Below are 27,438 nucleotides of genomic sequence, written 5' to 3'. Positions count from 1 at the left end.
TGAACATGCAAAGCTCACTGACCGACACTCGTGTAGAATAACTCGCTCATGGCAAACTAGACATTTGATGCTACATCACACATGCAGGGGCGCTCATCGCCAGCGCTTGCATTCCGCAAACAAACTCTCTTGAAGAAGTGTGCACCCTTTGGGGCTTACCTTGACCGGCAAGAATAATCGTCATCTATCTAGCACACATTTCCGAACGACATGCATATTATCAGCATGACATAGCATTTTCCACAGGAAAGCAGCAAGCACAAACTTCTCAATATAGGAAATGCAAGCAAGGCAGGTGACGTTTATTGTTGTGGGACAAGATAAGGTCCAAAGGGTGCAACTGCTTTAATAAGAGTCTAGCGTCCGGGAGAGTTAATTTAGAGTTCCTCTTTTTTTTTTTAAAATTAAAAAGAAACATTTTAGAGCATACAACTGAGAACACCCGAAAGTGGGCCGGTAGTGTATTGGAAGCATACCGGAAGCGAGATCCTGTCAAGTTGCCATCTTTAGTGACTCTGCCAAACTTTCAAGGTTCAAATAAAAAGTTACTGCCTGCTACATGTGGCATTGTTTTAAAACAAAGAAATGTAATTCCATCGCAGCTTAATTTTTCTACTGGTGAGAAAAAAATTGATAGAGAATGAATGCGTCACAAAAGTTCTTAAGCTCATTATAAGCGAGTTTTGGTATATATGATTACCTGATATATCAAACTATCTTTAGTACATCGTCTTGTTTGCTGCAACCAGGTTTAACTGTTTTCTGAAGTGACTAAATTTACACATCAAAATTGTTTGTGAGCGGCAGTCGGGAGTCGCTGAGCGGAACGCCTATTGAATTGCAAGGGGCATTCATAAAGTTTGTAATCATCAGTGGCGTGTATGCGGAACAGGCGAACACAATAGGCATCGAAATGAGTGCGCGTCTGCTTCTTTGTAACAGAATATAAAAATTATGTGCTGTATAGCATTGCAGAATACTGCTAGGGCATAAAAACAAAAATAGCATTGTCCACCGAGTATGTTGGTTGAGGGCAAAAACTGTTTGGAAATGTTAACATTTTTTGTTGAATCCATGCCCCGTGAATCTCTGATGTTGGCTGCATTTGCTTTTGCTTTTTAAGTTTTTAAGTTTAAGAAAACATTTAAGTTTTCTTCTTTAAGTTCAGTGGCAGTGTCCGCTGCCTGACGATCTGCGCAGCCCTGGCCGAGATGTTGAGCTGGATGGGAGACAAAAGAACGGTCACCAGTCGCCGTCACCAAATGCTTACGCAGAACAGATGTTGGGCGTAGCGGTCAGTGAAGAACGTGCTGTCGTTCGACAACCGCAGAGTAAGTCTTGTTTTCAGTTTCTTGTCAGTTGCAGCGGCACGCACTCGAAGCAATAAAAGAAAATGGCGCGTACTTGAATAAGGCGCAAATGTGGAGGTCCTTACAAAATATTGCCTAGAGGGAAATCTGGTGCCACCCGCTGTGCAAGTTTTGTCACAGGCACCGCATCACCACAGGAATGCAGGGATGTCGGTGTGCGAGGCTCGTCTTGAGCGCGCCTTGGCTTAAAACATAATCATTTCCCCCCTCACAAATCATGCTTTCCTAGAATGAAGTCATTGCGTAAAGTTTTTGTTTGCCTGCAGTATATCATTTCTTATTGTTTACTGGCATTAATACTTTAGCAGTCGCCAGTACTGTTTCTGAGGGAACATCTGCAGGCACTGAATCTTTTGCATTTAATATTAAAAACCATAAGGTCATTGGACTTTGGACACTTTTGGCCGCCAAGCATTGTTTTGCTGAGGATGCTTGGTGCAAATCTATTGTTGGAACTGCTGCAAGTACTGCTGCAGAAGAGCAAGGAATGGTGTTATCCGTTCCTTGTTCCATAAATTTGTAAAGTGCATCATTTGAGTTTTGTTGCAAATGTTAAATATGCTTTCATCTATGGATATGGTAGAGAACCACCACATTTTTTTATACCCCTTTTGCTCTTAAAGAAACCTGTGTGTATCAGTATGAAATATTATTGTGTAAAGTCTGATGCTACAGCCAAGAAAATCGAAACCAGAAGCAGTTTTGATCGCCATCATCAAGATAAGGAAGTCCACAGCAAGAGCCAATGCTATTCTGTATAAATCTTATCCACCTCTTTTGGCTGTTACGCTGCTACAACTGCTAGAACAAGATTCTTCCAATTTGGCGTATGTGTTACCCGTGCCATCCCCAATTGCTTGGCATCAGGGATTCAGTAGTGATGTCTTGTCCGCTGGATTGACTTTGTGACCTCGTTGTACTAAAGTTAGTCCTTATTGGTCTTCAAGCCCAGGAGGCTTTGATTTCACGGCATGGCTAAACCAATTTAGTTGTCTTTTCTGAAACCGTTCTGCAGAGGCTACAATTTTGACCATTCGTCAGTGGCAGTCAGTCTGAGTGCCATCTCTCTTTGCCACTCCAGGTGGTACTTATGTAAATGTTGTTTTCATTGTGATTCATTTCTTATCCATCCTGCTGGTTGGCTGATCTCGGGGGTGCAGCTTTGTTCGAGCAAGTGATGGAGGGCATAAATAATGGAAAATAAAAAGAGTTGTTATGCAGTACATTCCAACATCTGTTTCTGCATCACTTCACTCACTTCGTTCTATTCAACTTCAGCTTTTTCGTTATGATTGTTTCATTTCTACACACCATTGCTGGTGATGCCTCACTGTGCGTCCTGTAGGCTAGGCTTTTCAACTTGTCTGCTACCTTGTCACCAGAAATAAGAAAAGCAAAGAAGAAATCTTACCAATTATCTTGCTTTGGCAGAACTTTGTTAGTCACTGCTCTATGCATGTTACTTCAGCCACTTCATTCTCTTCAACTTTTTTGTTATGATAGTTTCAGTTCCACACACTATTGCTGGTCATGCCTCACTGTCTGTCCTGTAGGCTAGACTTTTCAACTTGTCTGCTACCTTGTCATGGGGGGGGCATAAGAAAACTTTTTAATTTTGCCTTGACAGGACTTTGTTGGTCGCTTCTCTTTCCATGTTGCTTCTCTATCACGCCACACAATCATCATGCTTAGACACTTTCTGACACAGCTGTCCTCGTGTTAGTAATATCTTTGCCTGTGTGACATCCCTTATGCGTAACTTGGTTTTGCTTTTTGGTTGCGTCTTGAAAATTTCCTTGGGGACTGAAACTCTTCCCAGCTGTGGCAGCCTTGTTTTCATGGGAGTGAAATGTAAAAACACTCGTGTACTTAGATTAAGGTTAAAGAACTGGACATGGTTGCAATAAAATTTGAGCCTTTCACTATGGTGACCCTCGTGGTCCGTGCGTTGCCTTTGGACTTTGAGCCCTGCAACTTGAAGTACTTCACTTAGCACTCTCAGTGTTGGCCAAAAAACACTATCATCTGCATGGAGAATGTTCCAAGGTGCTTCTGAATATTTCTCCTGCAGAACATTTTTTCATCACATTAAACAGGAAAGGGCTTCATTCACTCTGAACCTTGGCAGGTGCCAACTGACACTTCGATAATACTTGTTTGTCGTCGTCTTCTTCTCTTCATCTTCTTTATATATACATATACAGTGTAGCATTTGTGTTAGGGTGCTCGTTTCTTAGGGGTCTTCCAGACTCTTTTCACGTGCATAGGTAAACATTCGGCAGATATCTGCCTGGTTAGGGACAACTGCGTTAAAGGGAACGGAAACTGCAACCAAAATTTATTTTGAGACCCGACGTTTTGAATCTTTGCTTCTTCTCCCGAGTTTCCGGACGCTGCTGTAATGGTGTTGCTGCGCGTGCTGCTGGGTTTCTTGCAACACCACCAGATGGCGCTCGCCTATGCGTATCCCTAGAGTTACTGTATGTGCTACCGCAGGTAGCAGAGTTGCGCGTCTGTTTTATCACGCCGCTAGCGCCTCTATTGGCAGAACGTCATCACGTGGTAGCCAAGCAACCGTGCATTGCGGAGAAGCAGATGTTCGGGCCAATTTTTGTATTTCCCGACGCCGCCGCTGCAGCGAACTGGATTGACACAAGTTGTCGCCAGTCAAATTCAAATCCAATCCGGCCGATCTTGCCGTTCGCTGTCCACGTGCGTGCTAGCTGCGTAGCAACAACGCAACGTGCGCAGCGCATCTCACGTTTGTTTCGTCGGCCTGCCTCGTGACACCTTACTGCAGTAATTGTTTTTCTTCCTTTGTAAAACTAGTGAAGGGTGTTCAGGTAAAGACACCTGAACAAACAAATTTTCAGCCAACTGCCTATTGCGTCAAGTGTGTATGAGATGAAATTGCTTGACTAACAGCTACGTGCTTTTTGGGCTGTGCTAAAAAAATTCACAGCTGGAATATTAAAAGCTACTGCAAGTCTGCATATTTTTAAATAATGGAAGCACGTAGAGTTATACAGGAGATTTAGCTGGAATTACCAGTTTTCTGCATGTGATGCACCACACTGCTTTCACAGAAGTGTCGTAAAAAAGCCACCTCACATTTTCATGATTATGCACTGCTTGGGTTGTTTCTGAATATCAAAGAGGTTACTACTAAGTAAAGATATTTAATCTACTACAGCTTATGTGAACCAGGATGCAAGAGGAATGAATGTCGTCATTTAACATACGGTAAGGGCCTGACTGTGTTTTGAATTATTCCCTATAATGTAGCTATGTCAATCCTGTGAGAAAAACTTTCGCTACACTCCCACAGAAGGCTACTTTTGGAATCCCTGCAGTGAAAAGGCACATAATGAAATCACACTTGCAGGTGTAGCTGATAACCATTGCTTGCTGGTAGATGGATATGTTCCTACACAAGATCTAATGGGGTACCAGAGTCGAAATATCAATGGTTGGTCATTGATTGACCAGTAATATTTTAGACTGGCTACATGTTGAGAGCTATGGCACATAAGCAAGTAGGAGCCTCATTATATTTAGTACAGTTCCCTTTGTAAAAGAGCACCACTTGATAAAGCTCACTATATCAAAATATTTGCACGCGCATATACTAGTGTTTGTTTTTTTCTCTGAAATTCGCATTGTGATTTTATTGCGTTGCGGCTCGGTGCTTTTTGTTACTGTTTACATGCTAAAAGAGCACTGCACTGCTCTTAGTAGCGTATTTATCTCTGTTGAAACAAAACCTGAGTGCCAAGCAGTATTCAAGCGAAGGAAAGTTATTAAAGTATCTGTTTACCTCAATTACTAAAGTTTGTCCAGTTTTTAATACGCTATCTTATTTCGAACCTTATACTACTTTGTGAAGTAGCTTTTTCGCACGAAAATTTTGTAGGATTTGCGGAATCTATGAAATAACATCACCATATTCCCTAAGTTTATTCGGTGCGATCTAATCGTTACCGTCGCGGTTCACGAATGCTGCATCTGATCGGCGTATATAGAATACACAATCTGTTCTAGATACGCGATACCCGCCGTGGTTGCTCAGTGGCTATGGTGTTGGGCTGCTGAGCACGAGGTCGCGGGATCGAATCCCGGCCACGGCGGCCGCATTTCGATGGGGGCAAAATGCGAAAACACCCGTGTGCTTAGATTTAGGTGCACGTTAAAGAACCCCAGGTGGTCAAAATTTCCGGAGTCCTCCACTACGGCGTGCCTCATAATCAGAAAGTGGTTTTGGCACGTAAAACCCCAAATATTATTATTATTATTAGATACGCGAGTGCCCATACGTTATTAGGGCGGAGAAAGTGCACAGGTGAATGCAACTCCAAAGAAGAACCAATATACGCGCTGCATCTTACGCCGCGCGCTAAAAAAGGGCAGCGCCTTTTTCTTCACAATCTAATCAAGTCAGCTGTTTCGATGCGCTTTGTTTGCGATTTGGCGGAAAAGCGGTGCACAAGCGATGCAAAAGCGCCCACGGTCGATCGACGATACGCTAGACATGTCGCCTGCAAAAACGGAGTGCGGCTTCGCCGCATAGACTTGGTTGCTTCCCAGGCAAGATGGCGGACCTACGCGCAACTCTGCTACCTACGGTAGCATATACAGTAACTCTACGTATCCCAGTAGCTTGGTGGCGCAACCCACCGCCCCGTTCCAAAGGGGATGCTCATAACATCCATCCATCCATCCATCCATCCATCCATCCATCCATCCCGGCCGGGGAGGGTGCGGGCCGGAATGCATAGTTTGTGTGTATGGTACGTGCGGTGTTTGCTTTCCTATGCAACGAAAATGCAGGTGCTGGGCGGTGGAAGTCGCAGGCTGGGCTGTGATAGTGTAAACATGACAGTCATCCATAGCCTGAAGAGATCACTTGGAGCAGGCGTCTCAACAGTGCTGGCTACTTATGCAAAAGGAGAACGTAAACACATGGTGGCAAAATGGCTCCAAAGCATGCACTCGGCGTCAAGGAAAACCAGACCCGAAAGAAGGGTTGTGCGGAACAATAGTGTCTTTGCTAGGCAGCGAAACATGGTGCAGATTGTGGATGTATGTATACAATGTATACATACAGTTTTATAAAATGAATTGAATTATGTACAGCCCCATAATTCAATTAAAATTTAACACTTCTGCTACAATGCGATGTGCCATGTGAGGCAATGGTAGTGCTCAACTTTCAGAGATTATGAGCAGTGACGCACAATGCCTCTAGCAAACATGTCTCCTTATGTGTTCTGTGCACTATGTAGACGAACAGCAGTGGTGCATGCAAGGTAACGTTTAACATTAACTCACTGCTCGCGTATTAGACTAAACGCTGAAAAAAAATTACGCATTCACTGCCAACGTCACCGCTAATTATCACCAGTCAAAGCAAACACTGTACAAAGCTTCGCTTACATCGATTCGCTGAGTGTGGGATCTGCATGTATTTCTGTTTCCTGACGAACATCAATTGCTCATCAGGAACACTTCCTGTCATTTACGCTCGAGGTCTACGAAAAATGCCTGCACGCCTTTCCAACTGCCCAAAACACATATGAGCTCTGCTATGCCTCATGCCATCTCACCCCTCAAGAAGGAGCCTCTCAGGCTCCGAAACGTCGGGTTTTAAAATAAATTTTGCTTGGAGTCTTCCTTCTCTTTAATTCTCTTCACGCTGTATAACAGTATGTCCCTACATCAATGAAGATTGTGTGGGTCTGTTATACTCGTGGACAACTTTCCGTGACAGTGAAAGGAAAACTACAAAGGCAAAGCATGTGCAAGGAACAGCAAGCCTGAAAAAAGTCCCACATTCTAATCTGCGTTAGTTTAACCTGGACAAGAGAAAACATTATTATCTTATTTATGATAGCAAAATAAGGCAAAATACGGCATTGAGTGTTACAATTTGACTTATTTCTACGCTTTTAACTTTTGTGTTTGCTCACGTGGAAGCTAGGCTGATTCAGTATCCATTTCAAGAGACCAGAAGCGCTGTCAAATGCTGCCGGACTACTTGGTGCAGAAGCTCCGCCCCTGTAGCTTTCCCCTGATTTCCAAAGAAAGATTCCCGTGAGTGTAGATTCCCCTGCCTACCTTTCTGATGTTGCAACTATACATCAATCAGTCAATCAATCAAGTTTATTTTTCCAGTTTGTGAAAAAGCTTTTTTCTTTTCTCCCCCGATTTGTAGAGCACCTGTAGCAAAAAAATCTTAGATTTAGTTTTATGCACGAAACATTTGATGTTGGTGGTCATTAAAAGAGAATGCATGCATACATGACACAATAGTTTTGCACCATCCTGGGCAAAGCTTGAATTCATGTTCGTAATCTGCGCGTTCGTTCGAAGTAGTACCGTCACGCACTTTCGAAGTTCTGGAATCTGTACCAGCCGCTTCTTGCACGTGGAAGGATGACACTCGGCAAGTAAATACCACAGTTGATCTTGAAATGATGTCATGGCAGAGATTAAAATGTGCTGACGTAGTGTAGCTAGGTATGATGTTGCTAATCAGAAATAAACAAGTGCTACTGGTTTTTTTGTTTGTTTTTTTTTGCTTTCTTTTTTTCTTTTCTCCTGGTTGTGTTCACATTTGGCAGCCACAGCGATTGCAGAAACATGGCAACAAAAACGAAAGTGCATGCAAAAAAGGCAGGAGCCTAGATATGATTTTTTAAAAATGTTTCAGCTACTGCGCCCAAGCACGATGATGACACCGCACTGCACCGCATATTGGCGCATCTCAACAATGCTGTGCGAGCCAAGGAGGGCATGCCTCTTGCCAGGCTACAAGGCATCCTCTCGCAGCTCCCGCCATCAGTCCGGGGCCGTTTCGGTGCAACAGTCGAAACCATACGGTTGGTCGCAAGACAGTTTCCCGGCACAATTGTCGTAGGCTCAGACGACAAGGTGTACACCTGTGCAGGGCCTCATGCATCCACTAAAAACGATGCATCAATGAGCCATAAGCCACCTGACAAGAAACGCCTCCCAAGTACCAAAGCAGGTTAGTAGAAACAAGTAGGGGTGTGCGAATGTTTGAACGTTTCGAATAATGAAACGCCTAGTGACATGTTCGATTCGGTCTTTGAATTAGACTGGCACTATATGTAAATATGAATATTTCTTAAATAGTGTTTGAATATTTTAAAGCATCAAGGGTGCACAATAAACGTAAAAATGGCACAAAGGCACAATAAATTTCATCCCCATAGGTCATAGTATTGGGATAAAACAAGAACTTCTATAGCGTAGCAACTTATGTCATTCAGGGTGCCGGACTTTATTGGCCATATAGGTATCGGTCCTGTTTATGCAAACCAACTAGTTATATCTACCTAATGCTCCGTTTCTGCTTTCAATGAACAATTCTTCATAACGAGCAATGTAGTGACAGACACTTGCTAATGTTCTGAATACTAGTATGTGAACATGGTTTCATATCAACTGTGAAAAATGGCTGTTCATCATGCGAAAAGTATTCAATATTTGATTCGCTTCTGGCACTATTAGATTGACATTTGATTTGGTCTCATAACTTACTATACACACACTCTTAGAACAAGTGTTGCGATAAACTACATATGTAGGTACTCTTAATTATTATCGCTATTTTGGAGGATTGTGAGAGCTTGCGCCTTCTATAGCTTTTAAAAAAATGTCAAGTTGAAAGCATTATTTTAGTACTCCTTTAAAGCAGTGCCATGTATAAATGTCACATTACTATGTGGTTACTATGTGACTATGTGCTTTTACCTTGTTCTCATTTTGCTCATCGTCTTGAATTTACATCTTCCCTGTGTTTTCCCTACATTACTGTACTGTCATGTTGTTACAAATGGGGGTTAAGGTGTAGTAGCCTTAAGCTTCGTGACAATATTACATATAGCCAAGTGTTTTTCTCGTTGAGGGTCTGTGTGGAATTTCCACAGCCTCAACTGCTGCTTTCGTCTTCCAGGAACCACCAAACCGAAGCAGACTGGTGCGTGCGCTGTTTTAAATGTAAGAGCACATACGTGTTGCGTCTAATTCCTGCAGACCTCCCTGGCATGGCCTACAGAAACGTGTATTTCCATGTTCCACGCATGCGCTTTGGGAGCCGAGAAATGCCTGTGTCTTGGCTTCCTTTCTGGCAGTGACCCCCACCCCTACCCCTGCTTCTACCTTCGCCAGCTTCATTGAATGGCTTCCCAGGCCTAGCACCTAACCACTTTCAATCTGTCATTCATTTCTCAGTGGTTGTGTGAAAACACAGTCTTCAAACAGCAGCATACTTGCCAACTTTTTATGGTACTTTCATGATACTGGTGTTCACAGGAGATTGTGATCAGGCCCAGTCCGGATTGAGCTCGACCCAGATAGAGTGCTGCTACATGGTCACTAGTGATCGCATTCTCGCTCGATCTGGATCCAGATTATCGCAACCTGTGCATTGCAGTCATGCCCCTCAATGACAGTCGTAGGCTGACGTGTGCACCTTCTAGCTTGGTGTGGTGGAAAACGCTAAAAACGAAAAATTAGAGCAGCCCAATAAATGCATGTGTAAAAGCATTTATATACAGTATGTTAGACAAATTAGATAAGCGCTTTGGACCTGCTAATGATACCTGATGTGCTTGAGCCCTCCCAAATACGATTCGGATCATTGGACCATGCAGCAGTGCTCATTGTGAATCGTGATCAGAAATTACAATGTGACACTGGTACAAAACACCAAAATTTTAAGTAGAACTTGTTAACTATTGTTATATTGACCCTAGTAACGTAACAATTTCCTTTTTGCATCCAGTTGATGGCAAAACTCGGTTTCAGAAGGACGCACAAAAGTACTGTTCTTTAAAAACTGCGTTCTGATGGAAATCTCGCTGCTGCTGACGCATGTGTATGCTTTCAACAAAAATGGCTGTACTACACAAGCAGCAGCAGTGACTTTATTATTTCATTTTTATTTTTCGCCGCTCCAGTTGCGTGTGAAACAGCTTTTAGTTTTGATGTTTTAACACTGGGTTTTAAGGCTTTAGCTATGGCTTCCTGGTGATTCAAGAACCTGAGTGGAGATTATATGCATTTTCACAGGCCAGTGCAGAAGAAGTGCCAAGGTTTCCCGCGCCCATGGCACGCACCGCAGAACCTTCTGTCTCTATCTATCCCTGCGTGAAAGGAACAGTTGTCCAAGTCCTAGACTGCATCGCCACGGTCAGAGTGAAAGAGGCAGAAGGCACACGTGACATACAGTTCACAAACGACTGCTTCTTCAAGGACGGTGAGGTTGTTCTGGATAACCTCGGCGAGGTGCTACATGAGGGAGACAAGGTCGACCTCAACTACATGGTTGGAAGCCGGGGTCGTAAAGATGATGTTGTCCACTGCGACCTTGTCTGGCTAGGGCGGCCGCCAGATAATGTACAGTGCCTGGGCCCCGACGAGTTTGCCAAGAGCCTCGGCATCAAAGCAGCCTCCATCGGTGTGAGAGCATCAGCCGACGACCTGCGCAGGCAAGTTGTAGCCTGATCCCCACTTTGCCACTTTCTTGTGCATGTCTTGAGGATGACAGAGCAGTGTGGGTTGAAGGCCAACTGCAACAAAAGCTTTTGGCCACGGAAGAAGCCTAGTTTCAGATGGTGTAAATATCCGGCAGCCACTGCGGAACTGGATGTGGAAAAACAGGATGGGGCCAAATTCGCCCAGGGACAGATGGGCTCTGACTGCTTGCAGAACCCTAAGATGCCGTTCACGGAACCCAGTTTGAGAACCCATGTGATTTAATGTTTCCCTTTAGCGCCCCTTTTAAAAGAGTACTGGCATGCATCTTCAAATTTGTGGGAGCTCTTCCACACGCATCTTGCATGTAAAAGCTTGACGCTTGGAAAGTATCAAGGTTGGGAAGCACTTGTAAGATTTTATTAAATTTTATAGTACAGTTGCTCTAGAAGCATTGGAACTCTGCCACACTCGACATTATTGGGACATTATGACACATAGCAAAATTTTCCAATATTGTGTGCCAGTAAGGCTTCACATGACAACATTGCTTGTGAAAAAATAAACAAAGAGTGCTGCATGCATGCCTGCTGGCTGTGCCCATGTGCAGTGGCAGCGGCAGCCATTGCAGGAATGACGCAAGTTAGCATATCATGACGTTATGACAGGCCTGCCTCTCGGGTGCTGAATCTGAAACTGGTCAGAAAAAAGTAGCAGTGTAGTAAATTGTTCAGGGCGCTCTTAGCTTGCCAGTGTGTTCTCTAGGGTTAAGAAGTTTTGAACCGTCACTTAAAACACACACACGCAAAAAGGAAGATAGCAAGTCGAAAGTCACCTGTGAGTGCCTCCTTGAACGAACACTAAAGAGAGACATTAAGTCAGTATAAACTAATTGAGTGTTCCTTGAAAACTCTTTTCCTGTTAATTTCACAATAAGAGGAGGATTAAAGGGACACTAAATTAAAAGATTAGGCTTCTGTGATAAGGAATCGTCATGCGTAGTGAGAACAGAGCGTTTGTAGGCGAAAAAAATGGCGAATAGGGAAAGCTGGGAGTTGCGCCTCTTGTTGTGGACTAGGTACCTCTCATGCGACATCAGCAATGGCCAATTCACATTGAGCACCATCTTGGTGCGGGCAGTTGAAATTAGGGAGCAACAGTGGGACCTTAGGTGATATATTGGCATGCAGAAAACAATGGCATACTTCTAGGTGAATAGTCTATCGGATCTAACTCGGGGTAATATTTTACTTGAGTGTTTCGTTAACCCTTTAAGGATGGAAGGCAAGCTCAACTCGTCAAGCGAAAACTTGCAAAATAAAGACGAACAATGAGACCAGCTCGTCCAGTGTGTTTTTTTTTTTCCGTGCAGGCCTGAAGACTACTTGAACTGTGGTGTTGCTCTGTGCTTCCTGATTGCATGCTTTATTTTGCAGCCAGCAGCAAGGTGCCCTGCTGGAGAGCATGTCAGGGAACCGTGCCGACTGTTCCGTGTCACGCCGAACTGTGCCTGCAGAACTGTGCCACGTCACGGAGAACTTTGCATCGCAGCCAGAAACTGATGGAGCTGGTACAAACCAAGCAGCAGCTGGTCCTTCATTCGAGCGACGACCCGAGCAGCTTGTAGAGGAACCTCAAGTAGTCACCACAAAATCAGGTTGGACAATTTGTGTGAGGCTTAAGAGGCAGGGTTTGTACACCTTGATAACCCTTTAATTTGGGGGGGAAGAGATTCAAGGGCCCTTAAAACTCCTTGAAAATAAATGTTCTAAAACTTGATTTAGAGGCGACTTCCCAACATTCAAAGTAACAAACTTCGCATTGGGGCTATGCCATGGACACTGTCTCTCTGGAAACTATCCTAGATATTGTCTTTTCGGAGTGTCGCTAAGCTATGCAATGTGGCTTGCCCCCACCACCTATGCTAAATATTTTTTTTCCTAGTTGGTTCACACTGCAATTTAAGTTTCAACCATTTGGCTTTGATATGACGAGTGTCTTTGGCTGAAGCCAGACACTGCTATCGTGCTAGAAGGCAATTGACATCATTACAATGGGAAAGCTGGGTAAAGTGACCAAACTGTGCCATTATTTTTGTTTTGCTAGTTGGTTCACACCGCAGCCATCATGGCTCCATTTCCGAGCCCTGGCAGAAAGTAAGTTTCAGCCATTTGGCTTTACCACAACGAGTGTCTTTGGCTGAAGCCAGACAGTGCTAACTATCATGTTTGAAGGCAAAAGACAGCATTACAAAGAGAAAGTCAACTTTGAAAGCCACCTGATGAGCTTGAAGTGTGGGTCCAAATAAGCAGCTGCTTAGCTCCAAGAAACTGCAGCTCACAAAAAGGAGATTTTACTATTTTCCCATGTATGTGTATGAATTGTGTGAATCAGGTTTGTTTTCCCCTCCTTGAATTTTGGCCTTTGGCATCCTTGAATAGTCGTTGAATTTTGAATCTGGTGTTCTGTACAAACTCTGAAGAGGAAGCTTTACCCCAGTGAGCAGATAAAGAGAGAGAGCTCTTCATTGAAATGTCAATAATTCTGTGGGCGTCTGTGTAGGTACCTACATGCTACTTTGTGTAGGGAAAGGGATTGGAGAGAGAAAGAACCTAGGAGGAGGAGGATGGGAAAGGAAAGTAGCAAGAAAATTGACAATCATGGTATGTGCAGGCAAGACAAAGGTGGCTGGTGTTCATGTGAACAGGCTTGTCAATTAATGTCTTTAAAAAATGTGCTCGTTGCTTTGAAGGAGAAGGTGCGGGACGAAGCACTGTTCCTTAGATCCAATGGCTCTTGGGAAACAGTGCCTGTTCTACTGAAACAACAAGTTCTCTTGTCCTTCTAATCCGTACATTCCAACAAAATTTGTTCCACATTTTCCACATTTCCACGTCCATGCCTACGTTCCACGCACCACATTTGATCACAATGCGGGTTGGCGGTCAGTCCAAGACGGCACAGGTAGGTGATTGGTGAACCTCAGGAGAACTTATCTAAATACCGTATTTACTCGTGTAAGTCCTGCCCTTGTCAGGTCCCCTGCCCTCTTCACTTTCAAGATCAGAAATTCGCAGAGAGAGGGGAAAAAAAAGGAAATTTTCGCCAATGTTACCTACCACAATGCATGCACTGCACGACAACTGTCTCTGGGAATGGGGAGCAACTGAAAGTGACACGGAACTCGATCAGTGGTGCTGAACCTTGAATAAACGTAGGTGCACTGCGTAGCCAGTGTTTGCCGTTATTGTACACATCGTTCACAACATTGTCCGCTCGTACACGAGTCGTATCTTCAACTCGGGTACAAGGTGCACCCTGAAAGCTACACACCATCACCAAGAGTAATGACGCCAGCGCAAGTCACAAAAAAAAAAAAAAAGTACCCAGAACAAGAAAGGTGCTGCCAGCAGTGCGCAAACGCTTGCAAACGCTTGCGCACTCTGTGTGCAAACGCTTGCGCACTTGTTCCCACGGAAACTGCGCAAGTGCAACCACACAACTCCACTCCAACAGGAAGATGCGCGTAAGCCCCGGATCCCCTCACCTGGCCCCGCTTGTTGGCTCGGGTGCTGAGGTAAAAAGATTGTCGCTACTCTTACTTTTATTCGGGGGTCTCGCTCACACCGAGTGAGCGAGCGATCCTTTTCGTTGGCGCGCACCCTCTCTTGCATGCCGCGCCCTTGTGTTATCAGCGGCGAGCAGTGGCGCTGTGTAAATACTGCACAAAGGATCCAACAAATGTGATTCCGAACCATCTTCTATGGGCCTGGCGGGTTCAAGGCCACCCAAACCAAGACCATATTGGCTCCATCCTGCATCTTGAGCAAAGGAGCTAATCGCTACCAAGAAATTCGATTCCAATCTGGCTCGATCGCGATCGAAAATCCTTTGCGTGACACCTTTAATAGACTTTTGTAGAGCTGTGCTAGTTCAGTTCCTTTTTTGTTCCTTTCTTTCTTTTAAAGATTTTATGAAGTCACTTTTATCGAATTACCACTTATGTTGAATTTTTTCGCTGTCCCGTTCACTTAGATATAAAAGGTTTACTGTATTTCCATAAGTTCTTTTTCTTTAGTTGGGTGATATTTGGCAATTTTTTGTAGATACTATGAGACCAAAAATGAAATTTCTGCTTCCTCAGTCGGTACAATTCAGATGTATTGAATGCTACGGATTTCGTTCAAATCGGTTGAGCAGTTGTCTGAGAGAATTTCCGCATTTTACCTGTACTATTCTAATAGGGAAACCTGAGTTGTTCCTGAGCGAAAGCCACTTTTAAGGGGGGACGAGGCACTTTAAATTATTTTTTTATTTTTAAAACAATTTTAATGAAATTTGCACAGTTAATCTATTTTTGCCAGCTGATCTCAGAAATGCAGTTATTTTTTTACGATATTCAATGATATCCAAAAAATGAGTTTCTTTGTTTAGGGCCTAATTAGCTAATTAACAGCAACTTGCACAGTAACATACGACACACTGAATCGATTCTGAATGTTCACAGTGTGTCGTAAGCTATAAATCATTATATGTTGTCAAACTTGGTCATAAAAATGCCCACCTTGATAATAGAAAAATATCAAGTCGAGCATTTGTTATGACTAAGTTTGACAAGCTATAACTTTGTTTCAAAATGGGCCTAAAACAACCATTTATAGCTTACAACACACTATGAACAGTCAGAGTCGATCCAGTTTGCTGTACGTTGCCATGCGAGTTGCTGTTAATTTGCTAATTAGGCCCTAAACGAAGAGCATCCTATTTTGGATATTATAAAAAATATTTATCATAGGCAAAAATTATTTCACTTTTAAGACCAGCTGGTGAAAATACATTAACCGTGCAAATTTTATTCAAATTGTTTAAAAAATAAAGTTCTTTGAAGTGCCTTGTTCCCCCTTAAAGCAGTGCCGTAACAGTCTTTAACTTTTAATGAGTTTGCACTGTTTCATTCTTGTGTGCATGCAAGCATCCCTGGTGGGCTTTAAATAGCAATTGTGCCTAAGAATATTTTGTAATTCAGCTTTAAATCTTTTCATTCATACTGCGAGGCTAGACCCCGTCTTATTAGTCCATGTATGTAAACACGATAGTGAAATGACAAGGTAACAGTCACAATGGGAGCAAAATGTAAACAACATGTATTCTTCATAGACATTGTGATTATTATTGCTATTACTATTTTAAACATGGTTTTGTATGTTATAAGTGACCTCTAACAGATTACGGCTGCTTTTTGTAATGCGCAGCACGGGAATCGGATACAAGTGAGCTCGTAACCACCGGTAGTGTCTAGGTGCATTAATTCGGTCAAGATATTGTTTTGTATTACAGACTCTAGTATACCATGCCAGTATGCCAGTATACCATGTCAGTAGCTACCAACCTTCTCTTCTCCCCAATAACTATATATCTATAGGTGCCGTCTGCAAGGTGATTATACTAAGATGTCTTTTGTTTCTGTACTGCTCTTTGCAGGACTGGCTAATGCTGCTGCGCCTTGCATTTCACCTGGACATAGTGTGAGTAGTAATGCAGCGCGTTTGTTGACTTAAATGGTGCTTTGTTTTTCGAAAGTTATACTCCTGTCAGCCAGGCAAATTTACTGCCACTCTAAGCAAGTGCACTTAATTCGTCATCCACTCGGTCTAGCGCTCGCTGTTTAGGAAGGTGTCTGGTCCTTCATACCTTGACGTGTCATGCGCGTTATGTGATGCTGCTTACATGTGCAAAATCTGCATGCTTTGCTATGTTCTGACATTATTTCTTGTTACCAATACGTGACTTGCGTTATATTTCAAGGTGAACGATCAGCAGTAGTTGTACCACGCTGATGTAAAATGCACTGGTCAGTGCTTTGGACTGTCATCAGCATTCTTCCTAAGGTATGGTGCGCTCTACAAATTGGCAAACAAATGCTGAAAGCAGCGCTCCACAACATCTTATAGTGAGTAGGCGAAACACATTTTTGAGAAGTGAGAAAGCCAAAATAGAAAGCACGCATCAAATCAGTGGTTAGGGTTACCTTTTATCTTCATGTTGCAGCACGATGTGCTGTGTTAGGCGCTTGCTTTTGTGGCAGCGGGTTTAATGCGAATGGTGATTTATGGCTACTGAATTCGATGGGATTGTAGCTGTCATGATTGTTTGACAGCTTAGAAGAGCTGGTGCTGATGACATTGTCACCTGCCAGGTGGTAGTGCCACGAAAGCACTGCTGATGTTCTTGCAGCCCAGAAGACTTAACCCCTTAAGCCTTTCAATATTTTAATTAACAAAAAGTGACTTTTGGTTTTTTTATTTTATTGGTTCTTTTCAACTTCGCTCCATCGAAAACCCTTCTAAATATTTTTCAACCAATTTGCTTCATGTGTTTAGCTTGCAAATCTCATTTTTACGTGTTCACTGTGTAATATTATCAGGGTATCTACCAACCGGGAAAACTGGGAATTCTCAGGGGTTTTGAGTAGTCTGGAAAAAGTCGGGGAAAACTCAGGGAATTTGGGCCTCTATCAGGGAAAATTAGCGCCAATTTTACTGAAAGGGTCGAAAGTCGCGGTAATGCTGGCTCGAGTAACAGACAGAAATCGTAATGAATCATCTTTGACGTGTTTTCGTCGGCTGGAGGAGTTGCCAGTATGCAGTCAACGACCGACTTTCCGGATTCCCGATAATTCGAACGGCTTCGCGGCACCGCCACGTAACCCATAGAGTCAACGTATCAGAACGTGTGAAATTTCGGACACAAGAACTCTTCGCCGTCCGATTTTCCAGGCGTTTTGCCGTGACCGCGGGTCCGAAACGGCAATAATCAAAGGTACCACCGCTGCCGTTTTGATTACTTCGCCACCTCGAACCGGCACTCTCGCACGTAGATCCACTGGCAGCCGTTGCCACCATTGCGGCAACGCTAGGCCTAGCTGCTTCGACGTTCGCTATGAAGCTTCTTGCCGTTAGATGCCGAGTTTTTTATTGAAAGAATTAGCTGCTGTCAGCAATGGCACGGACTCCGAATTTGTGGTCCTCGTCATTGGCTTAGGAACTTAGAAAACATGGTGCTGTGCATAATGCCGTTTCCCGAAAGTCAGCTTCGCCTATGTACAGAAATGTTACATGGTGAAGCATACGCAGAAATATTGCAGTGAAGCATAACAAGCGTGGGAAAGGGCTATTGGCACGGAACACAATGTGCATCCCTAATTATACACGCGTGCACCCTGTATTTCCTGTCACAGTAGAGCGCTGATATGCCTAATATGCGTACCGACAGGCCTTCAGAGCGTTTTCAAACGTGTCTGTCGCGGTTTGAGTGCCTAAGGGCAGTAAATGACACGTATTTATTTTTTTCCAACTGGCCGATTTTTCGAAAGTTTTTCCAACCCCTAGGGAGTTCTAAAAATCGGTCGTGGACTGTGCAACTGGCCAAGATGCTTCAAATGGTCCTTGGGGTGAACGAGTGGCAGAAGGAGGACAAGAACAGAAATGATGTATGCATTGAGGAATAAACAGGAAAGGAAGCTTGCTGCCGCCGTTTTGAAGAAGTTTGAGCTCAAAAAACAAAATTTTGGCTGATGCCGAGATGCAGGTGTCCCTCATCCAAGCCAAAATAAGCTCTTTAAAGCAGTGAAACACAGCACTCAGGCGTCGTGCGCGGGCTGAGAGTATGTCAGGACAGTTGAGGTTGACTTACGAGTGGTTGAGAGAGAATCTCAATTGTGACAGAGTTCGGGCCTCATACCACTGCAGCTTGCTATCAGTTGATAGAAATAGCTCATATTCGAATGTATTTTCTTCTATGTGCATCTCCTTTTTATTCGTATTTGTGAATGTCCGACTTCATTTGCAATTTTTTTCGAAGACACTTTTATTTGCTGTGCATTTTACTAACGCCTGCCTTCTATTCTCTTTTTGAATAACATAAACACTACTCCTTAGTATTCAAATTGGATTAAATCGCTTTCTTATTTTTTTCATTTGCTTACTAGAGAATGACAGCATCAGGCGATATGGTTTCAGCCCGTCTTGACATAAAACATAGTTCTGTATCACTCAGGGAAGTGTGCAACGGCACTCAGGGAAAACCTGGAAAACTCAGGGAATTTCGAAATGTCAACTTGGTAGACACCCTGATTATCTACTTGTCATTGCCACGAATTGTACAGTTAGAAACAAGAAAAAAGGCACAGTAAGCATGCAGTTTCAAAAATGTGGTCTTTGAGGGCTGACAAAGTGCTGCCATTTATGTAGTAGAAGACAAAAACCGCAATAAACACACCCCTCCACTTCTGACAAAATGGCCGCCATTTATGTTGTAGAATATCAAGACTGAATCAACACAGCTGAGAAAGTTTGGCATCTATGCATCTATACGAGTACAGGATTTATTTACAATATTTACATTACGACAGGAGATACATTTCAACAGTCCAGCATGACTCCCAAATGGAGCACGAAAGATGAAGCACGAAGCCCCAAGCACAAAGTACAAAGCACACAAGCACGACGAGCAGCCAAAAACTGCTGCTTAAAAACCCCCTGTCCTCCCTAGATCCCTAGGTGAAGGAAAACTGTTGTCCAACCTTTGTCCAATGGGAGCATCTAGCGTCATCGTAGTCGTCCCACCTTTGAAGGGGAGGATTCACCCACTCACTTCCGCACTTTGGTTTCACTGAACACACTGAAGTGAACGGGTCCTCGTAGACAGGTTGTCACGCTTGACCCCTGCTGGCATCTCTTGATTGCAGAGTGAACTCCTCAGGTAGCCGCTGCAACTGTCAGCAGACTGTGACAAATCCTGGGCCCCATAAAAACACACTGCAAAACACCCTTTTCCAGGCGTACGCTTGCTCCAAGTAGACCGTAAAGCCGACAGCTAATCAAGTAACAATACTTGGTCCGCCGAACGTGGCTAGCCTTGCCGGCGTCACCGACTCTCTGAAGGAGGCGCTTGGTTGATTGACTTTGCAGTGGTCTCCAGCTCTCCGAAGGAGGTGCATGGTTGCTTAACTTTGCTGGCGTCGCTAGTTCTCCAAAGCGCCACCCCCGCAGGCTGATCGTAACACCGTTCACAGACTGAGCTCACCCAAAGCAGTGTTAACCAGTATCGCGTAAACGAGCTGAAATCATCCAACACACTGAAAGGGTTAACGAAACTTCGTAAATATCTCTAATGTGTGTGTGTGACTATATGAGTTGCGTATGTGATCACTATGTATATCATAATTATCATCCAGGCTAACACTTCCAATATATCAGTAAAGCTTTCATCTCTCTCTCTCTCTCTCTCTCTCTTGTCAAACAAAGACGTTGTGCCAATGGCGCAGCATGGTCACAAATCAGCTGAGCTTATGCTCTTCACTGCTTCTGTTACCTGCGATGGTGCGACCGGCATGTCTTTTGCGTCTGACACACTGGCCTGCCGGAGTTTACATAACTCAAAGGGTTTCGCTAGACTGCTCGGTCAGGTTGCGATTTCATTTTTTTCGCTTTGTTGCTTATTCAAAATCATTTTCAAATTTGTGGAGAAATTCTACTATCAAATGCATGACTGGAGGGTCTTGGCAATGAAATTGTCATAACCCTGACATGGTCGAAAGATTGCCGGAGTTTACTTTTAAGGATCGCACCCTGCAAGAAATACAAAAAAGAAAGTGCGAGCCTTATGAGTAAGCACATTATTTACTCTACGACAGTGCCTTCAATTTCAGATGACTTTTTCCTTTCCCACGTTGCAAGGTGGCGCCAAAATGACACTCGCTGTGACAGTACACTCGCTAAGTAACACTAGATTTCCCCATCTGACCAGGCAATTAATTGTAACCTGTAAGTACACCAACAGTAATTCCAACAGGTGCTGTAAGAGCGTTTTATATTCGTGCTGCAGACAGATTTAGATTTAGTGTAGTAAAAATAGACTTAAAGCAATAATGTCTACAGATGTAGTTAGCCATTTCTTGCCAGCTTGTAGAAAGAAGTCAAGAATGAAAGAGTTTAATGAAGGGATACTAAAGAGGGGACATTACGTTAAGCGGAACCGGTAAATTACACTTTTCAAATACCCGAAATGTCAGAGTGGAGTGTTGGTCAGCTGGAAAAGAAATTAAATATGATTAGTGACTGGCTTGAAGTTCCCATGCTCTTCGTGTTGTTGCAACATGTGGACTGCACCTGTTAAGTACTGGTTGATAGTTCATTGATAAACAAGGATTATGTTGCATTTTAAAAGAACCATGCTCCCAACCTTCTCAGTTCTGATAACTTTTTCAACAGTCGAAACATATGAAAGTACTTTGAAATCCATGACATTGTGCTAATGTACCAGCACTGCAGTTCAGGCTTGAAAGTTAAGAAAGGACATTTAATTCATCATTTTCTATGTGGACAGTAGAGTACAACCTTGTTACGTTCCCATTACGTACGTTTTGCCACCACCGACGTTTGCAATCAAGAACTCAGAAAAAGGACCCAATAGAGTTTTGTTCATATTTTACGGGTTCATACATTCCCGGAAAGCACGATTTTTCGGCACCAACATTCAGTACGTTGCCAAACTGCGATCGTGTGGTACGTTTTCTGGCCGCTAGATCCCATGTAAACAAGAGAAGGCGCGAGGCTCACGTGATCGAGAAGAGTATATTGCTGCCCACCACGGCAGCTTCACCACAATACTCGCCCGCCTGTCTCACGTGAAAATGCCGGTGTGCACTCAGTTTCTCGCTTCGGTGCCAGCAAATCTTCTCCGGTGGCGTCGCACATAGCATTCACAGCTATCACTGCCCACCCTACTGCGAGAAGCATCTTCGCTTATCTGTTTCACAGAGCGTGGTGCATAGTGCCATTGGTAGCGTACTGCACGCTTCTAGTAGGTGATAATCCAAACTCGCTGTCATTCCCTGTTGCAGGCGGCACGATGTGGGCATCGCGTTTCGCTTTGGCGGTATCTGGCGTCGCCCACCAGCTCAATTTTGTTTCAGGTTCCCAAAAACAACAGAACATGTTTCGGGCCACCGGAACACCACCAGCTTGACGCATGTCGGCGTCTCATGCTGCAACAGTCCGCGTGACGCTTTGCATCCCGTAGATGTGAACAATGTTGAGTTTGTCGAAATTTATTTTAGTTACTTCGGATCGTACATTTTCCTGGTTAGTATGTTTATTCTACTGGATTCTTCCAAACCGCATGAACGAGGTTCTAATACACACAGGCACATACACAGGCACATACATACATAAATGCATGCATGCATGCAAACAAACAAACTAGCCTTCTTCTGCTAAATAAATGCAAGCTGACTTGAGTGAATGCTTGACCAGACTTAACTAACCTAGCATTGTTCCTTAGTGTCCTTTTAGAAGATTAAGTCTACATTGGTGACTTACTAATGGTACATTTTTGTTGTGTTCAGGATGAGACCCTGCTTCGTCTTGCAAGGATGGTGATTCAGGAATTCAGGGCCGAGTTCCAGGAGGACTTGCAGAAGTGTGTGGAATCATTGATAAAGCATTCGAAAATCGTGGTACGTGATGCCGAATCTCAGACGAGCATGGACGATCCACGCATGGGCTCCATTGGTGAAAGCACTCCACCTTTCTTCAGCCCCTGTAGCACTCCGACGCAGGAATTGGATGTGTTTGGTGCATCGCCGCCAAGACCAGATGCTGTTGTCTCACAGCCATCGGAGTTGCAGAAAGCAACACCTGCTGATAGCACTGCTGTTTATACTTCATGTGAACGGGACGACAAAAGCACATCACAGCAACCCGTACAAGTTCAGATTGGGAATATGGTGGACATGGCCGAGACTTCTGATCAGGCCTGCTATACCAAACCACTGGATGCTGAGCCTGAAGGCACAGTTGCTTTCAAGCCACTGGAGTTGCAGAAAGCAACACCTGCTGATAACACAGCTGCCCGTACTTCATGGGAACAGGACGACAAAAGCACATCACAGCCACCCGTACAAGTTCAGAGTGGGAATATGGTGGACATGGCCGAGTCTTCTGATCAGGCCTGTGATATCAAACCACTGGATGCTGAGCCTGAAGGCACAATTGCTTTCCAGCCACTGGATTTGCAAGCAACACCTGCTGATAACACAGCTTCCCGTACTTCATGTGGACAGGACGACAAAAGCACATCACAGCCACCCGTACAAGTTCAGAGTGAGAATATGGTGGACATGGCTGAGTCTTCTGATCAGGCCTGTGATATCAACCCACTGGTTGCTGAGCCTGAAGGCACAATTGCTTTCCAGCCACTGGATTTGCAAGCAACACCTGCTGATAACACAGCTGCCCGTACTTCATGTGAACAGGACGACAAAAGCACATCACAGCCACCCGTACAAGTTCAGAGTGAGAATATGGTGGACATGGCTGAGTCTTCTGATCAGGCCTGTGATATCAACCCACTGGATGCTGAGCCTGAAGGCACAATTGCTTTCCAGCCACTGGAGTTGCAGAAAGCAACACCTGCTGATAACACAGCTGCCCATGCTTCATGTGAACAGGACGACAAAAGCACATCACAGCCACCCGTACAAGTTCGGAGTGGGAATATGGTGGACATGGCCGAGTCTTCTGATCAGGCCTGTGATATCAAACCACTGGATGCTGAGCCTGAAGGCACAATTGCTTTCCAGCCACTGGATTTGCAAGCAACACCTGCTGATAACACAGCTGCCCGTACTTCATGTGAACAGGACGACAAAAGCACATCACAGCCACCCGTACAAGTTCAGAGTGAGAATATGGTGGACATGGCTGAGTCATCTGATCAGGCCTGTGATATCAACCCACTGGATGCTGAGCCTGAAGGCACAATTGCTTTCCAGCCACTGGAGTTGCAGAAAGCAACACCTGCTGATAACACAGCTGCCCGTGCTTCATGTGAACAGGACGACAAAAGCACATCACAGCCACCAATACAGGTTCAGAGTGGGAATATGGTGGACTTGGTCAAGATTTCTGATGAAGCGTGTGATAACAAACCAGTGGATGCTAAACCTGAAATCACAATTGCTTCCCAGTCATTGGAGTTGCAGCAAGCACCTGCTGACAACACTGCTTCTGATACTTCATCTGAAGTGTATGGCGACAGCTTGGCACACCCACCGGAACCAGTTCGCAGTGAAAGCATGGCAGATATGGTCAGGAGTTCTTCCAATGGGACCACTGATGTCAACAGTACCATTTCGCAGCCGTTCGAGGCTTTAGTTATGCAAGATAGCCATGTTGAAGAGCTAGCAGTGCACATTGGTACCGTGGTATTAGAAGTGTTGGATAAGTCCTGTACGGTGAGCGAGCTGTCAAACCTGTCAGAGGCAGCAGATGGGGCACCTTTGAGCTCTGCTGAATCCCACAATGTGCTGCCTCAGAATGGTACTTCAGGCAGGCTACTGACTGAAAACAAAGAACTAGGCCTGTCAGGAGAGCCCAAGGAAGCTCCTATCGACGCAATTGTTATGCAGGCAACAGAAAGTTAAGTACCTGTCGTGATTGAAACTCCAGACCCTGTAGGCACCTACGAAGCGCTTAACCTGTTGGAGATGCCGGGCAGTGCAGTTGTAAGTGCCATTGTTTCAAAGCCAACAGAAACAGTGATCCCAATGGCTGCCAATGACTCAAGTCCACAGCCAGCAGTTACTCTACATATACTGATCAAGAACGATGGCATCTTACCACCAGTGCTGTCTGGTACGTTCAGTGCCATGGATGCCGGCTCTGCCGATCTGACGCAGGAATGTGACGCACAACAGGTCAATATAAACTCGAGTGATGCTTTGAAGGCGTCGGATATATTGGAGAGTATGCTCTAAGCAACCAAATAAACATACCTGCTCATCAGTATGTGAAATGCATCCTTGAAAGACGGTGTTCCTACCACTAGGGTCCACTGCTGCTACATGCTGCATCTTGGATCCACTGCAAGAAACATGCAGTACAGCAGCAGATGCACAAGAGATATCGGATTGGCTCTTCTCAAAAAACGGAATAACTACAGCTGACTGACGCATTCCGTAAAGGTCCAGTGGACAATCTTTATTTATTTAATGAAAGAAGCAGTGATATGTTTAGTTTGTATGTTGTTTTGTGAGTACTGGCATTCGACAGTATTGGCCAATGGGCAGGTTAATGACATGACATTGGACAAGTTAACACTGCGTTCCCTAAAAACATTACTTGACCCAAAAGCTTGCACCAACAGCCCAAGCAGTACTCATTGAAGCAGCAGCTTTTGGATTATACCAAACCCAACTAGACTCCCGAGTTCGTATGAAAGTTTATTAGCAATGAATTATGTAGGTATATTATGCAACTTATCTCGCACTTAAATTACTGCCTTTTATTTTTCTTGAAAATGGTTCCAAGAGGTCGATCATAGGCCCAAAACCATGCCTGAAAGACTGAAGATATTGCAGTGCCTTTTCTTTGGTTTTCCCTCTTTATCACTTCTGGGTGTCATGTGAAAGCACAGCCTTTTCATTTATTTGTCCTGAGCAAGGACATTTGTATGGTTTAATTCTTTGTTGTGACGGTGGTGCAAACCTTTTTCTTTTTCTCAAGACTGCAGATCTTTTGTATGGTTGTATGTGTGCATCTTTGCAGATGTTTGTATCGAGGAAGGATATGTGGGAATTGTTGAATAAACCTGTTTGGATTTTCCTGCTTATTGCACCTTTCGTTACCTCTATGCACTGCGAGATAACAAGTGCAGGGATTAACCAAGTTGGCCCCTGGTTTGCAACCCTACTCGGGGAAGGGGAAGAAAAAGTGAAATAAACAGGTAATACATGCATACAACGGCTATCAAAGGTGGTCAGGCACAGAAGCACAGTTGAGTTCCAGTGGCTTTCCTCGAGGATGGTTCTTGAGCCAGGACTCCTAATGTGTTCTCGAGTACATGTTGTCCACTCTGTTTAGTGTCGCACACAGGGAACATCCTTAGTTGTCAAAAGAAAGGGCATTGGCTGAGGGTCTGTAGTTGCAACGAGACTCGGATGTACTCTGCAATGAGGTTGCCGAGTGGAGTGTCTTGGGTTGAGAGACGAGCTCTGCTTTAAGGAAATGAATCCCATGGTGATATTGAGAGTCTGAGGTGTCTTCTAAAAGTGATGTTTTTAAATGTATATAATCCTATTTTAGAGTGGAGCATTTTACGTGTTTAGGAGGAACTGTGACCTGGAACATCAGGGTAAAAAAAAAAAAAAGACAAAAGGATATAGGGCACGTTGTACAGTCATGCCTTCATAAATAAAGTGAACATGAAAATTGCATAATTAAACTTAACAGCTGATATGGGTGTGTTTTACCTGAGGAAAATGGTTGGATTCTTGTTGCTTGTTGAGGACATAATTTACCTTTGGCATAACGTACATGGTTGCCTCTCTGCACTTTTCTGCTCTTTCAGTTCTAGAAAGTTTGCTGTATAAGAGTTTGAGATCTGGAGTTGCCAGTTGAAGCAGTTTCAGTGAAGTACTTTGGCAACTCCATTATTTAGAGCTAAACAACGGCGACAGCAAAAGGATGAAGATTATCGTACTTGTGACGTGAACACTTTTGTCAAGACTGCAGTGGCACACCGATATACCTGCCAGCGAGCCGTTTCAGACAAAATGGGCCCACAGTCAGGAGAGCAAAATGAGCATTCAATTAGCCTATCACGATGGCCAAAAATCATATTTGAACTACATATGTGCAAGGGCGGCATAAATGTGTCCCACATGGCTACCGCTACTAAAGAAAGCTTGTTGAATCGTACCTACCAGAGCCAGATCCTTCAATCATTGTGTGCGTTTGTGTGTACGTACGTGTACACAGACACATTTGCTCGTGCAGTGCAGTAGTAAAAAGCTTTACACCGTACCTTCATCGCGGCCACTTAACGAGAGCAACAAATTGTGAACAGGACTTGCTTGGCAGCCAAGCAAGCGATATTTGAGATGACTTGAGATTGCGTAATGCGTGTGTGTGACAGAGTAACTGCCATAATGGCATCATTTTTTCTCAAGGGCACACAGATTACCACCCTAGCAAAAATGCCAATAGAATTTTCTATTGGTCCAATAGAGCTGTGCTATGGGTTCTATAGGTAACTGATTGGAGCTCTATTGGTTTTATTGGAATTCTATTGGTACCCATAGGGTCCAATAGGCGGCATCTATTTCTTGCCTATAGGTCCAATAGACTTTGCATTGGTACCAATAGGGGACAGCTATTTGTCACTTATAGAGCCAATAGATTTGTATTGGCACCAATAGGGTCCAATAGGTACCAGCTATTTGTCACATATAGGAACAGCAGAATTTGTATTGGTACCAATAGGGCCCAGTAGAGCTTGTATTGGCACCAATAGGGTCAAATGGATGGCAACTGCTACTTGTCCTATAGAGCCAGTAGAGCTTGTATTGGTACCAATGGGCATCAATAAGTGGCAGGTGTTATCAGTGATCTAAATACTAATGTGGTTGTTATCGGTACCAGCAGGATACTGCTAGGAGTTTTGAGTTACTTGGTTCAAATTTAGTCAGTAGAACATTATTCCCTGTAGAACTGAGAGCTTCATT

The 27,438-nt window shown here is 44.0% G+C and overlaps 1 protein-coding gene across 3 annotated transcripts in view; it reads left to right on the top strand.

Annotated features, from left to right (window-relative positions):
- LOC142557458 (uncharacterized) overlaps positions 1-25,549 on the top strand; it is a 37,055-nt gene extending 11,506 nt beyond the window's left edge. For all 3 annotated transcript variants that reach the window (XM_075669321.1, XM_075669320.1, XM_075669322.1), the window contains exons 3-9: positions 1,201-1,331; positions 8,080-8,397; positions 9,349-9,392; positions 10,467-10,885; positions 12,308-12,528; positions 16,353-16,396; positions 22,279-25,549. In XM_075669321.1, the coding sequence (XP_075525436.1) occupies positions 1,201-1,331; positions 8,080-8,397; positions 9,349-9,392; positions 10,467-10,885; positions 12,308-12,528; positions 16,353-16,396; positions 22,279-24,357 (3,256 nt within the window). In that variant the 3' untranslated portion in view covers positions 24,358-25,549. The remainder of the gene's footprint in view (positions 1-1,200; positions 1,332-8,079; positions 8,398-9,348; positions 9,393-10,466; positions 10,886-12,307; positions 12,529-16,352; positions 16,397-22,278) is intronic.
- Positions 25,550-27,438: the final 1,889 nt, after the last annotated feature.

This window comes from Dermacentor variabilis, chromosome 9 (assembly GCF_050947875.1).
Source record: "Dermacentor variabilis isolate Ectoservices chromosome 9, ASM5094787v1, whole genome shotgun sequence".
NCBI classification, from domain to species: Eukaryota; Metazoa; Arthropoda; class Arachnida; order Ixodida; family Ixodidae; genus Dermacentor; species Dermacentor variabilis.
Note: the sequence above shows the minus strand (reverse complement) of the source record. Positions and strands in the feature narration are given on the sequence as shown.